The sequence below is a fragment of the Sinocyclocheilus grahami genome, unplaced genomic scaffold (genome assembly GCF_001515645.1).
Source record: "Sinocyclocheilus grahami isolate Dianchi unplaced genomic scaffold, SAMN03320097.WGS_v1.1 scaffold485.1, whole genome shotgun sequence".
In the NCBI taxonomy this organism is placed as follows: Eukaryota; Metazoa; Chordata; class Actinopteri; order Cypriniformes; family Cyprinidae; genus Sinocyclocheilus; species Sinocyclocheilus grahami.
The window spans coordinates 36,129-51,288 of record NW_015505664.1 but is presented as its reverse complement, the minus strand read 5'-3'; the positions used below and the strand labels follow the sequence as shown (position 1 = coordinate 51,288).

The 15,160-nt window shown below is 35.5% G+C and overlaps 1 protein-coding gene across 1 annotated transcript in view; it reads left to right on the top strand.

Moving 5' to 3' along the window:
* Window positions 1-15,160, top strand: part of LOC107553898 (Ral GTPase activating protein non-catalytic subunit beta) — a 51,186-nt gene that overhangs the window by 15,896 nt on the left and 20,130 nt on the right. Inside the window, exons 7-12 of the mRNA XM_016236248.1 lie at window positions 5-83; window positions 6,148-6,299; window positions 8,633-8,840; window positions 12,959-13,160; window positions 14,417-14,584; window positions 14,674-14,788. Of these exons, the coding sequence (XP_016091734.1) occupies window positions 5-83; window positions 6,148-6,299; window positions 8,633-8,840; window positions 12,959-13,160; window positions 14,417-14,584; window positions 14,674-14,788 (924 nt within the window). The remainder of the gene's footprint in view (window positions 1-4; window positions 84-6,147; window positions 6,300-8,632; window positions 8,841-12,958; window positions 13,161-14,416; window positions 14,585-14,673; window positions 14,789-15,160) is intronic.

Genomic DNA, 15,160 nt, shown 5'->3' with positions numbered 1-15,160 from the left:
TCAGCACCCCTGCCTCAAACAGCTGCCTCAGATCTTCTTCAGAGCAATGAGGGGCGTCAGCTGCCTCGTGGACGCTTTCCTCGGTAAGATCTGACTGTGCACCACATTACAAGGCTCTCTTATGAATTGCATTGGTTTATTGGATGCTACTGTGGTTGTATTACCGTGATATTCCATAAAGTAGCATATAAATACTATGGTAAATGAATGTGGTAATCATTCAGTACCATAGGATGTGCAACAGAGCCTCTACATATACACATTGTTTGTTTGTTTTTTGTTGCACTACATATTCATCTCAGATGTAAATTATATTACTCAGCAAACACTGTCAATCCTGAATCCATTTTTAGAATTATTATCCAAAGTAAACTTTAAAAACCTTTTTAAATGGCTGTTTCTTAGCATTTCAACTTGCTACTTATCATGGAAATGGTCAAGGAAGCTGGCATGATGTTAAAACCGCAATCAACCAATAATCTCAGATGTTGTTTTAGTGTTTGTGATGGGATTTTCCTGATCATTCTGTTTGAATCTCAGTCCTGCAGTGATGTGTGAACATTGTCTTTGACTGTTTTTCCATTTCTAGGTGTTGCTGTTTTTAAGAAACTCGAGTGTCGTGAAACTCTGCCCTCTTGTGGTACTCACACAACTGTGCTGTTCTCTTATCATTATCACTTTTAGCCCTTTTTCCACCGACATGGCGCTGGTGACTGCTCTGCAAGTGCATAATGTTGCTTGTGGTGATTTAGATTCATTTGATGAACTCCTACTCAACATATTCTATTTTCTAGTTCATCTGAAATGGTTTCATTTACAAATAACACATGTGATTGCTATGAATTTTATTTGTTACATAATATGCTACTAGTCAAAAGTTTGGAATAATTAACATAAACAAGAAGCAACACAACTGTTTTCAACATTGATAATAATCAGAAATGTTTTTTAAGCAGCAAATCGGCATATTATACTGATTTCTGAAGATCATGAAGACTGGAGTAATGATGCTGAAAATACAGCTGCGCATCACAGAAATACATTACCGTTTACAGTAAATTCACATAGAAAACAGTTATTTTAAATGCAATAATATTTCACAATTTTTACTTTTTTGATCAAATAAATGCAGCCTCGGTGAGCAAAAAAAATTCTTCTTTCAAAATCTTTAAAGAATCCTCTAATTGTTACATCAAAGCCAGTTTGTGTTCATAAAGTAGCTGCATTAATTTACTTTGGTTGTCAAAACTAGGAGTAAAAGACTTGTGAACAGCAATTTCAATGTGGTATGTTTGACTCGGCCATTATTGTTGAGCATCAGCACCATTTCGATGGAAAAAGGGTATCAAGTCAGTCTATAAACTACGTTGTGGCTGTTACTTCATTCTGAAAGCAGAGCACAGTCTGGTTTATTGGATTTTTGGTTTAATTATAAGTTCAAGCACATTCAGGCATTTAAAAATCAGAATTTAAACTGAATAGAACATTTTATTTAATTAAAATGACATAGGGCTGGGTGATATAGCTAAAAAATGTATCAATGATATAATGTATCATATCGTTCGGTATCGATAATTATTGACAGTTTTTATAACCTTTTTTAAAACAAAGAGCAATAGAATGTTTTTTTTTATTTAACCACTGTATTTTTAAATTAACCCAATTTATTGAGACAAACAACAAATATTTTTTTATTTTAACAGTCAAACACACAATAAAAATTTAACAAATATTGTCAACGCATGGAAATAACTGTCTATAAAAAAAACGTGCATTACGTCTAAATTAACTTATATAAATCGAATATAATTTCGTAAATTGCATAAACAATTATGAACAAAACAGCATCAAGTATTTATGCATTGCTTAATACAAAGAGCCGAATCGCCCATCACGCAGATTGCCTTTAAAAACATAAGAGACGCAGTGAAAAGGAATAAACCTCCACAAATTCGTGACGTGTTTTCTAAAAGTTTAAACTGTTTTAACTTTGCATGGCTACATCTCTTGTGTGAGACGTGAGAGCAGCAGTCATATTTGTCCGTCTAAAAAATGCACTGAATATGCGTTCAGTGTGAATGGCTTGGTTTCGGTTTTAACCTAATCAAGATCTTCTCCGCATTGAGCTTCTATATTTCTCTAATATTTTGAATGAATAACACAGCAGCGGCCCATCTCGTGGGCAAGACTAGCAAAACATTAAAATGCAACAACGTCACTTACAACATTATCACCGCATCTCACGTCACTGATGACGCTCCCTGACCCACTCCTAACATTCAAATGCAAATGTTTATTTTAAATTCGACTAATATTCATTTTTTTTATTCACAATCTCCTCATCACAAGCAGGCGCAGCACTCAATATCGTGCACTATATCGAACATTTTTTATATTGTTATCAAATAAGGTGTACCGTCGATAAATATCGATACCGTTTTATCGCCCAGGCCTAAAATGACTTAATTTGTTCATACAGACAGTATGTGAGACGCTTCTGTCTGCTGTTGAGTGCAGCAATTAGTTCTTGTTTTTAAGTGAATGTTTAGTCAAAATTTGTCCTGAGAATGAATATAGCGAGCAAAATGTCTGACCTTCCACTGTCTGTGACCAGACTGTCGCATCTCGTTTTAGTTAGTTGTGATAGTTTTTAATCATAACTGCACATGCTCAGTGCTGTTGTGTCCATATAAATTTCTAACATTTCTTCAGTGGTCTTCTTTTATGTTTTCTCAGGGGTCACAGTGTCTAGGAGCAATATTCGAGACAGACTTCCCTCTATAGGTACACTAAACCTGTCCAAATCCAATCAGTTAGTGACTAACAGTGGGCTTAACTACCCAACACACTGATTCTGGAGGTGTTTGGGTGCAACTCGCACATCCTGATTAGGGACAGAAATAAAAATAATTTCCTAGTTGGAGCTTCTAAAATTATGTTCATAATGTGTGTTGTAATTCTTCCTTTTTGAGGTTACTGTGTAATCCCATTTTTTTTCCCAGGTGTTGCTGTCTCGCGGAACAATTTTCGAGACAGACTCCCATCTTATGGTATTTGATAACGCGCCTCTGACTAATCAAGAGGGAGTTTGATGAGGATTGTAGATTTTGCAAGGTGTTTGGTTCATACACAATCACTTTTAGATCAAAAATTCCTGTGTGTTGTGGAAATCAATTATCCATCATTAATTACCTTGTTAAGTGCCTTGTTTTTGCTCCCATGCAATTGGTAAATCGTTGCCCAGAATGAATGTGAGCATACTTATTGGTTGGTATCCCGTCTGCCTCTGTTCCAGCTGTCCTTTGTTTAGAAACAAAATCAAACTGGCATTTAAATGGCACTGATTTAAAGACCTCATGAAATTAAAATGTGACATTTAGTTTCTGTCTGTAGCTTTGAGAAAATTTTATTCTAGATTATGCCACAAAACACACACACATGCATGTGTAAAATTTTACAATTAAATTAACAATGTAATTTGAAATAAAAAAAAAATTTTTTATTTTATTTATTTACAATTTATAATTTTTTCTATTATCCTCATGTTTAAGTATCTTTGGATGAAAGTGTCTCCTAAATGATTAAATGTAAAATGTAAAAATGTCTTTCTTTAAAAAAACTAAAATATGGACTTATGTATGTATATATGTATATGTATATATGTATATGTATATGTATATATGTATATATATATATGTATATGTATATATATATAAATGTATATATATGTATATATATATATATATATATGTGTGTGTGTGTGTGTGCTGTCAAACGATTAATCGCGATTAACCGCATCCAAAATAAAAGTTTTATTTACATGATATGTGTGTGTGTACTGTGTATTTTTATTATGTACAGGTGCATCTCAATAAATTAGAATGTCGTGGAAAAGTTAATTTATTTCAGTAAACTTCAGTCTGTGTGCATTGAATTTATTTAATACACGAGTTTCACAATTTGAGTTGAATTACTGAAATAAACGAACTTTTCCATGACATTCTAATTTATTGAGATGCACCTGTATATATAAATACACACATACAGTATATATCCTGAAAGTATTTCCATGTATATATTTATATTCATATAATTGATATTATATATAAATATTATGTATAAACTTAACATATTTTTCTTTAATATACACATGCATGTATGTGTATTTATATGTACATAATAAATATACACAGTACACACACACATAATATGTAAACAAAAACTTTTATTTTGGATGCGATTGATCGTTTGACAGCATCTCTCTCTCTCTCTCTCTCTCTCTCTCTCTCTATATATATATATTTATGTATATATACTTTCATTTTTTTATAATAATGTTTTTGTCCAATTAGATTCTCTCTTAAAAGAGAATGTCCTTTTCCCCTGCATTATCAATATCTGTAAATTACAGATCTTCAGTGTGCACTTTATTTCTCAGCCATCTAGGAAGTGGATGTCATTTATTTAATTTGAGTCATAATCAGTCAGTGTGATATTGACATAAGCTAAAGGCTATTGGATATTTGAAAACAGGCGACCAGGCCTTTGACGTCCTGCTCCAACTTCCTGTTTCTTTAATACGGGGTCTTTAATATCCCATCTGTGAGGTGGAGGTATACATGATGAAATGGCTCTAAAATATCAGCTTTCCACTAACAAGCAACAATCAATAAACTCTTTTGGTTTAAATGTCTGTGGCGCTTTCTGGAACATAGGATGTTAAGAGGGAGATCAGTTTCCTTTGCTGGCCAATCAGTATGTCCACAGAGGTTTTAGGCAAGTAACCAAATTTGAATGCAGGGGTTTCCAGCATTTACTGCCAATCAGCAGCTGAGCTGGGATGCTGTATGGTCTTTTTCTCTAGTGGTTGCATTTCATTGCATCTCTGAAAAGTTTTGAAATGCTGTGAATAGGTTTTCCTCGCGTTATAAGCTAAACTCAGTTATGAACTCAAAACGAGTCTTAATATTAAGCAGTTGTTGGTTTATTGTACTTTATTATCATTCAACTGTGCAGTCTCCTTGAGTGTTTTGAAAGGCACCTTTAAAAAAAATTCATTATTATTATTAACTAATTAATTGAAAGCTTAACACACAATACTTTATAGTTATGGAAGAAAAGGATTAGAATTAGGATGCAACATTGTTTCTAACCTTGTCTGCCTTTTCATTAAGTATCGTTTGCAAAGGAAAAATCTAATTATATAACATTATTGTCCATTCTAGTTCATTTTTTTTCTCAATCTGTAACTTCAAGAAGTGTAATGAAGGCTCATAATGCGAGGGACATCTGTGTTTCTCTGTGTAACATCTGTGTAATTCAAGATTATTGTGTGGATTAAAGGAATAATTCACCCGATAACGAAATCATTTACTCACCATCTTGACGATTCAAACCCATGCGACTTTCCTTTTTCAGTGGAGCACAAAAGGAGATGTTTAGCAGAATGTTTACGCTGCTCTTTTACATACTATAAAAGCAGACAGTGATCAGGACTAAAAGCTATGAAGAAGTAGGTCCATTCATCTGCGCCATATTTAAGTTGTTATTTGTTGGCAGTTTTTCCTTCTTAGCTTGTGAAAACCAATGGCATTTGTAATTTGTGAAGTGAAAACTTGATGTTGTTCCACAGAAAGAAAGTCATACAGGTTTTGAACAACGTGAGAGTGTAAATGATGATGAATTTTTATTTTTGTGAATAATCCCTTTAAAGTTGGTGAATCTTGCATTACTGACCCAATCAGTACTCGCCATGAAGCATCATGGATATACATGCTCATTTTACAAAGTGTTTTATGCAACAAAGGGTTCAGAATATCTATTATACAGCCTGTATCAAGATTTGCATTTTTTTTTAGTGATTGTGTTTCACAGAGCTGAATAGTTTGGCCTTGCTGATGATGATGCTGAAATGGCAAAATCCAAGAAGATGTTTGGTTGTGATCTGAAAAGCCTCTTTCATTTTGCATTTTCTCATATTTTAGGGCTGAAATGGATCTGCTGAGATATTGTCCTGCAATAAATCAAAGTTAGGCATGTTGGCAGGTGCTTTATGGCTGAATATGAGTCCAGTTGTGATCTCTGATGTGTCATTGGTTTTAATTCTTTGGTTTTCTTGCTTCTCCACCTGTTTGATTTGTCTCTCAGGTATTTCCCGCCCCAGGTCAGACAGTGCTCCGCCCACACCTGTCAATCGGCTCAGTATGCCGACGCCCCCAACGACAACCAACACTACACCCCCTCACAACCGCAGGCACCGCCCCACCGCTGTTGTCAAGACAACCAGCAAAACCTCAACGGTACGACCATAAAAAACAGAAGCTCTTTGCCCTGCCTTTTTCTTTTTAGGGATTCGAGCGCAGAGCGCTGAAGCCCTATTTTAACTGTTAGAATGGCCAAGGATCAGCGATCTCCACCTAAAACTGATCGGGCAGAGCAAACCGTAAGTCGTAGAGTCTTGAAGCTTGGAGGGATGGTAGTACTCACACCGTCTACAATGTCACCAAGGTTCGCCCCAATCGGCCTGACAGGGGTGCTACAGCGATCAAAAGTATGAAATTGCTCATAACTCCTAAATCGTCGTGGAGCTTGGCCACTTGGAGGCGTTATAAAAGGGGGGAAAAAACATTTAAATGGCTATAACTACGCAACCGTTTGTCCAATCGACATGAAAATTGGTATGCAGTGTCTTTGTCCAAAGTGCCACAAGTGTTTATAAGGACATTTGTGTCTCTCAAAAAGCATGGCTGCCATTGGCCATTGAATTTTGAGCACCTATTAGACAAGGTCAGCAGAGGTCGAACGGAACGAAACTTGGTGGGCCTGTTTAACTCATGACCCTAAAGGTCTGTGAGAAATTTGAAAGAAATCGGCCTCTGGGAGGCAAAATCACACATATACAATATCTTCATATCATATGATAGATCTCCTCATTCCAAACAACTTTGCCTCTAGAAACACTGCTGTCAATCAAATAATTTGTTAAATGATTGAGAAGTTGTAAAAAACCTGCTTTTGCAAACTATTCCTTGGTTTTTTGCTCAATCTTAAAAAAAAAAAACACTGCAGTACAATTAAGGCCAATAATTATAAAAAACTTTACCCTTTGGGTAGCTATAACAGGGTCGTTTAGAAAAGTCTATAAATCCTAAGCACATGTGACTGATGATTCTAAACAAGCATGCAAAGTTTCACAGAGATCGGACCATAGGTGGCGCTATAACCGTTAAAATGGCTTCAAAAGCCCTATATTTCTATGGTATATAAATGACCTCAAATTGTAAAAAATGTTCATATATTCAAGATCTTCATATTGTACGGCCGATCTCCTCATTCTGAACAACTTTGCCTGTAGGACCACTGCTGTTGATCAGATTGCTCTATAAATATTTGACATTATTTATTTGCGAACTCCTCCAGTCCGAGCATAGGTGGTGCTATAACAGTCATAAATGTTAAAAATCATCATATTTCTATGGTAAACTACATGGATTTGCCAAAAAGTAACCGGCATGCTAAATAATACGTAATGTCTTTTTTCATATGTGCTTAACTGCCTTAAAGCGCTTGAACCCTGATAATCGCTGCTTGCAGCTGTATTTTTGTTTATTATCCTGTTTCACTCAGAAATGCTTCACATTAATTCACATTAGGGCTGCACGATTAACTGAATGCGATTGTCATGCGTATCTTGTCAGTAAAGCCGGTTCTGTGATTAGTAGTAAATCTCCAGCACTTGCTTTCAGATGGAGCAGCATTTACTACACAGAGCCGTAGTTCACTGACAAGCTACGCAAAATCACGTTCGATTAACTGAATGCGATTGTCATGCGTATCTTGTCAGTAAAGCCGGTTCTGTGATTAGTAGTAAATCTCCAGCACTTGCTTTCAGATGGAGCAGCATTTACTACACAGAGCCGTAGTTCACTGACAAGCTACGCAAAATCACGTTCATAATCGCAGACGATTTAATCGCGCGATTATGAAATCGAAGAAATTGTTTTGGATTATGAAAGCTGTTTGCGTAGGTTGTCAGTGAACTACGGCTCCGTGTAGTAAATGCTGCTCCATCTGAAAGCACGTGAAAATACCACATTTAATAACATGTTTTTACTCAACTCACTTTATAAAATCAGTCCAGTGTTTGAAATCCTTCTGTGAGATGATGTGGCTTCTTACACAGAATAAGGCACGCAACATATTTCATAGTATTCTAAGCAGTGATAAAAACTGTGGATTAGCATTGCATTATTATATACTTTATTATAATAAAAATTATAAGACGACAAACTCAGATAAACAGTATATTGTCGTAGTCGTGTGTTTATTAGTCACGTTGAATTAATGAAAGCAGTTAAATCTTCTGTTTATTCAGCAACCGCTATAGGGATTTCCTGAGTTTCTTCTGCGGGGTGTATTTGGAGTTCCAGTGCAAGAGCGCCCTCTAGCCTTCGGAGATTTACTACTGATCACAGAAACGTGCTTCACTGAAAGATACGCATGACAATCGCAGCTTCTGTTTAATCGCGATTTATCACCTTTGCGATTTAATTTCATTTAATCGTGCAGCCTTAATTCACATTATTCATTGTTGACTTCTAAAAACCTGTGTAATTTACGCTCCACTCCACAGACTGGTCAGACCAAAGTGTCGCACCAGACATCATCCACATCCCCGCTCTCCAGCCCAAACCAGACGAGCTCCGAGCCGCGGCCACTTCCGGCCCCAACCCGGCCGAAGGTCAACAGCGTGCTCAATCTGTTTGGCCAGTGGCTGTTTGACGCTGCGCTGGTCCACTGTAAACTCCACTCCGGCCTGAGCAGAGACAGCAGCATGACCGGTAAGACTGTGATGAGTGTTATAATCAATACTACGGTCACCCTGTTTTCATTTGTTTTTCATTTCTCTACTTATCTTACCTGTTGAGGCTGTTTTTATTTCCTTTTCTTTTATAAAATATTCCTACCTGCAAGATTGTACCACATTCAGGGTTTGTCTCCAGTGTTGTTACACTAGTGTAGATGCTGTGAAAAAGTCAATCTGAATTTTGAGATCTTGCAAATCTAGAGAGGTTTAATGTTATGTATTTTAATATTTGTACATGAACATCCTGACCTGATTTGCCACACATAGAGACCCTAAATTGCATTTATAATTCAGTTTAATAACAGCAAATTGTATTCCTGTAGCTCAAACAGTGGAGCATGGCACAAACAACACCAAGGTCATGGGTTCAATTCCCAGTTAAAATGAATACATCAATGCAATGTAAGTCGCTTTGGATTTAAAGTGTCTCCCAAATGAGATGAGAATTGCTTAAGTTCAGTGAACACAATATTTTATACAATATTAAGTCAAAATTCACTTTTTGAAAACTGAAAAACACGCACTGTCCATTGATACATTTTTTAAACTGGTGCAAGCACTTGTATTAAAGGAAAAGTTCACCCAAAAAAATGAAAATTCGCTGAAAATGTGCTTACCTTCAGGTCATCCAAGATGTAGATGAGTTTGTTTCTTCATCAAATTTGGAGAAATGTAGCATTGCATCAGTGTCTCAGCAATGGATGCTCTGCAGTGAATGGGTGCCGTCAGAATGAGAGTCCAAACAGCTGATAAAAACATCACAATAATCCACAAGTAATCCACACCACTCCAGTCCATTAGTTAACATCTCGAGAAAGTCTTTTTAACTTCAAACCGTTGCTTTCAGCTAAAGTACGAGTCCATAATCCATAATAACGCTTCCTCCAGTGAAAAAGTGGTCTGGTCTGAATCAGGAGAGAAATCTGCACAGATCAAGCACGGTTTACAAGCCAAAACAGCTCTAAACGAATATGTGTGTGGATTTTAAACAGGAGATGCACTTTATTATATTGATATTATAGATTATGTGCTAATGTTTTAGCCAGAAGCAATGGTTTGAAGTTAAAAACGTGTAAATGATGGATTTGTTTCTTGCAAACACACAGCTTTTGGCTTCACAAGACGTTAACTAATGGACTGGAGTGGTGTGGATTATCTGTGGATTATTGTGATGTTTTTATCAGCTGTTTGGACTCTCATTCTGACGGCACCCATTCACTGCAGAGCATCCGTCGGTGAGCAAGTGATGCAATATTTTCAGCAAATGTTCATTTTTTTTGGTGAACTATTCCTTTAACAGTACATGATCAGACAAATATCAGTCAGTTAATTGAAATTGGTCAATCAAATTTGTTTTTAAACTTCTATGTTAAGTGAAAGTAGATTTATGATATGTTAACATTCAGCTCTCTAACATGGTTAGGTTAGTTTCTACTCGGGCACCTGGACAGTATTTGTGTATCACACTGTTGAGAATGTGTGTCATTAATCTAGTGTTATTTTTTTATGCAGTGAATGGATTGAAATCATTCTGTGGAGTTGTTAATAGCATTGCGCACATCTTTATTTCACTTGCATTGTTTTTGTTCAGTTTTCATTTTTGCATGATGGGTAACCGAAACTCTTTTTAATGGTCTCCCTGTGTCTTTAAAAGCACGAAAGCAGAACGAAACGTCTGAATAGTTTACTGAACTCTACTACTGCTGTTCTTTGATTTGTTTCCATTTTATCTCTGTTATCTTGCAGCAACATTTTTCCAAATTCTTCTTTCTTATAAATCTTGTAAGTAGGAACACAAGCTTTACCAGTTGCAGTTATTTGGTTCATTTCAGTTTGTTTACTTCCATCTTTTTGGTTTTCTTTCGTTGACACTGTCACTCGTCCATTGTTGCAGTACTTGTTTTCTTGGGGCAAGAGACTTGCGCATAAACTGCTTGAGTTAAAGGTCCGGGGAGTGTTTTGACTGCTGCCCAAATCTCATTGGCTCAGCTGCAACAAATATTCAGGATCCTGAAGTGGGCCGAGAATGTTTGTTGCGCTTGATCCTTCTCCTTGATTCAACTTACCCACCATCATTAAAACCAGTTCCTACCATACCATCTCCTGAAGGACCTCTACTAACTGATCTTCTCCAAAGAAACACACCAACCAATCCTATTTTGAGTTTTTGCCCAGCGTTTATTTGACAGCTTTTGTTTTACGTCAGCGTTTTTATTAATTTCCTCAGTTTTCATTGGTTCTTTTTATGTTTTTGTATGGATATTTCTGCATGTCGTGGTTGTTGTTGCAGTTCGTTTTAGCCGTATTGTGCCTTATTGTCTTAATTTAGGATGCTGGACTATAGAAATTGGCCTTTAATCAACGTTTGTCTGACATGAAATCCAACAGACATGCTCTGATAACAGGGAGACTGACCAGGAGATGTCGAACAGCGTGTTCTGTTCTCGCATACAAACACGATTGAACTTTATGGCACTGCAATGCAATTTTGCGTGATCTGAACAAGATCGTTCCCTCCAAATAGATGCAAGCGTGCTGCTGAAGCAAAAGACCCATTAGATTAGCTCTCGCTTCCTACCGCAAATGAAATTATGCAGATATCCTGTCAAACACATGTAATAAACTCTTGTGGAAGGATAAATCTTCTGTAACGTGAATATTTATAGGTACAAATGATGGATAGTATGTAATAACGGTTAAACGTAGTGACGTTTTCACTTTCATAGGTTTCACTTAGTATTTAAATCAGAGGTTTGAAATAATTACATTTTTAAAAATATTTTTAAGCAGCAAATCAGCATATCAGAATGATTTCTGAAGATCATGTGACACTGAAGACTGGAGTAATGATGCTGAAAATTCAGCTGCGCATCACAGAAATAAATTACACTTTAACAGATATTCACATAGATAACAGCTATTTTAAACTGTAATAATATTTCATAATTTTTATTGTATTTTTAATCAAATAAATGCAATATTTATGCAATATAAAAAAAAATCTTAAGTATTAAATCTTATGTAATTATTAAAATGTCCAAAATTTTTATTTCTCTCAATGTCATATGCATTTAAAGTTGAGTCGTCTCGATGCATCTACATATTTTGCCTGTGTAATAAAACTTCATGCAATTTATCCACTAATTATTGCTATTGACCTAAAAATCAAGCTAAAACTATTTAATAGCATGCTTTTGATGGCGTTACATGTTTTTACCAATGTGAATTGGTATTTTGATTTAATATTTTATTAAAGCTAATTAACTTTATTATTTTGTATTGTATTAGAAAAATATTAAGTATGATTATTGTTATTATTATAATTACACTATTTTATAAAATAATCAACTATAATATTTTGTCGTATGTTAAAAAAAATCAATCAAAGAATCGATTCAAATATATTTATGTAGCACATTTTTTTAAAAGCAGTTTTACAGAAAATCGTGATGTTAATGTTTGTAACATCTCATTATCTTCATGCCTTACAGTCGCATTTAGCAGATTAGAGCAAATGTGACCCTGGACCACAAAACCAGTCATAAGGGTTTAAATTGAGATTTATGCATCAACTGAAAGCTGAATAAATAAGCTTTCCATTGATGTATGGTTTGTTAGGAGAGGACAATATTTGGCTGAGATACAACTATTTGAAAATCTGGAATCTGAGGGTGCAAAAAAAATCTAAATATTGAGAAAATCATCTTTAAAGTTGTTCAAATTAAGTTCTTAGCAATGCATATTACTAATCAAACATTACGTTTGGATATATTTACGGTAGGACATTTACAAAATATCTTCATGGAACATGATCTTTACTTAATATCCTAATGATTTTTGGCATAAAAGAAAAATCTATAATTTTGACCCAATGTATTGTTGGCTATTGCTACAAATATCCCCCAGCGACTCAACACTGCTTTTGTGCTGCAGAGTCACAAATGATTGGGTGTTTTTTACTGCTCTGCCTGTCTGAAGATCTCTTTGTCGGTAATCCCTGTCATGGCCTCCTGCGAAAGCTTCGCATGTAAAGCGTCACTGAGTGTTTGCGCTTGTGTCTCTCCTTCCCGTCTCTCTGTCTCTCTCTCTCAGCCATAGCAACTCAAGCTGGAGTTGAACTGAGACGTAAAGGCTCTCAGATGTCCACGGACACCATGGTGTCCAACCCAATGTTCGACGCCAATGACTTTCCTGATAATTACGAGTCGGGGCGAGCCGAAGCGTGTGGGACGCTGTGCAGGATCTTCTGCAGTAAGAAGACTGGAGAGGACATTCTTCCAGTGTACCTGTCCAGGTAATCACTAGCTGTTCCCAACGAATCACGTCCTCAGTCATTACACTCAAAATGTTTTTGAAAGAAGTCTCTTTTGCTCACCAAGGCTGGATTTATTTGAAACAGATTAACTAAAAGAAAGAGCAAGGACACAATAAATTGATCAAAAGTGACATTTATAATGTTATAAAATATTTCAGTAACGCTTTACCTAACGCCTTTATATATAATGCATCATAAAAGTAGTTTTAATGCATTAAATATGGCTTGTAACGCACCTTATAAAGCATTGCATGATCTCATGAAAAACTATAACCACTGTTCTAATATATTATAATAACTGGATATTCATTGTTACACCTTTAGAAAGTGTAATTCATTACAGCACATGAAAAACAAACCTTCAAATATTATTATGCATTTTAACTTATAGTCATTTATGAAAAGATATAATGTAGGACTGCACAGTTAATCAAATTTTTAATTGCAATTACAATTATGGATGCCACAATTACATAATCGTTCTTTCTACATGTTCAGGGTTTTTCCATTGTTTTAGTTTTAGTATAACATTATAATACCATTCATATTTTTACTTTTTATATAATTTAAAGAAGAAACCAATCCAATGTATATTTGACATTTGAGGCTTAATGCTATAGAAAAGCACTAAAATTAATATAAAAATACTGCATGCAGTTGCATCAAACAATGGTATAAACCTCATTCAATGTAAATTGTGATCATCGTAATTAATAATCACAATTACAATTTCAAGGGAATAATCGACAATTATGATTTTTGTCATAATCGTGCAGCCCTAGTATAATGCATTATACATAAAGAATTGAAGTGTTATCAGTATAAAAACGCTGTTCTTTTGAACATTCTGCTCATCTAAACATCCTGAAATATCAGTTTCCACAAAAATATGAAGCAGCACAAATGTTCAACATTGATGGTAGTAAGAACCATTATTAATAATTGAGCACAAGTAATAATTGCTAATAACTGAGCAGCAGATCAGCATATTAGAATGATTTCTGAAGGATCATGTGACACTGAAAATTCAGCTTTGATCACAGAAATAAATGACATTTTACAATATATTCACATAGAAAACACTTATTTTAAATGATAATAATATTTCACAATTTTTACTGTATTTTTGACTAAATAAATGCAACCTCTGCAAGCATAAGTAATTATTCCAAACTTTTGACCGCTAGTGTAACCAAACAAATGAACCTGTGTTCTGTATCTGATGGTTCTGTTAGGTTCTACATGGTCCTCATCCAGGGTCTTCAGATATCGGACTTCATCTGCAGGCCGGTTTTAGCCAGCATCATCCTCAACTCTTCGGCTCTGTTCTGCTCCGATCTCAAAGGGATCAATGTTGTGGTTCCTTACTTCATATCTGCGCTGGAGACCATCCTACCGGATCGGTGAGCAATGCTTTCTGATTTCTGAGAAATCGGATCCAAGATATGTCTACACGCTCAATTTTTAATGCATGTTTATTCTGCGCCAACAGAGAGTTGTCTAAGTTTAAGTCGTACGTGAACCCCACTGAGCTGAGAAGAGCTTCCATCCATATCCTGCTGTCCATGCTTCCTCTTCCTCACCACTTTGGCAACGTCAAATCAGAGGTGAAAAGCTTCAGATCTGGCATTAGCATATGTGAGCCTGGAGCACAAAAGCAGTGTTAAGTCGCTGGGGGATATTTGTAGCAATAGCCAAAAATACATTGTATGGGTCAGAATTATAGATTTTTATTTTATGCCAAAAATCATTAGGATATTAAGTAAAGATCATGTTCCATGAAGATATTTAGTACATTTCCTACCGTAAATATATCAAAACTTAATGTTTGATTAGTAATATGCATTGCTAAGAACTTCATTTGGACAACTTTAAAGATGATTTTCTCAATATTTCAATTTTTTTGCACCCTCAGATTCCAGATTTTCAAATAGTTGCATCTCAGCCAAATATTGTCCTCTCCTAACAAACCATACATC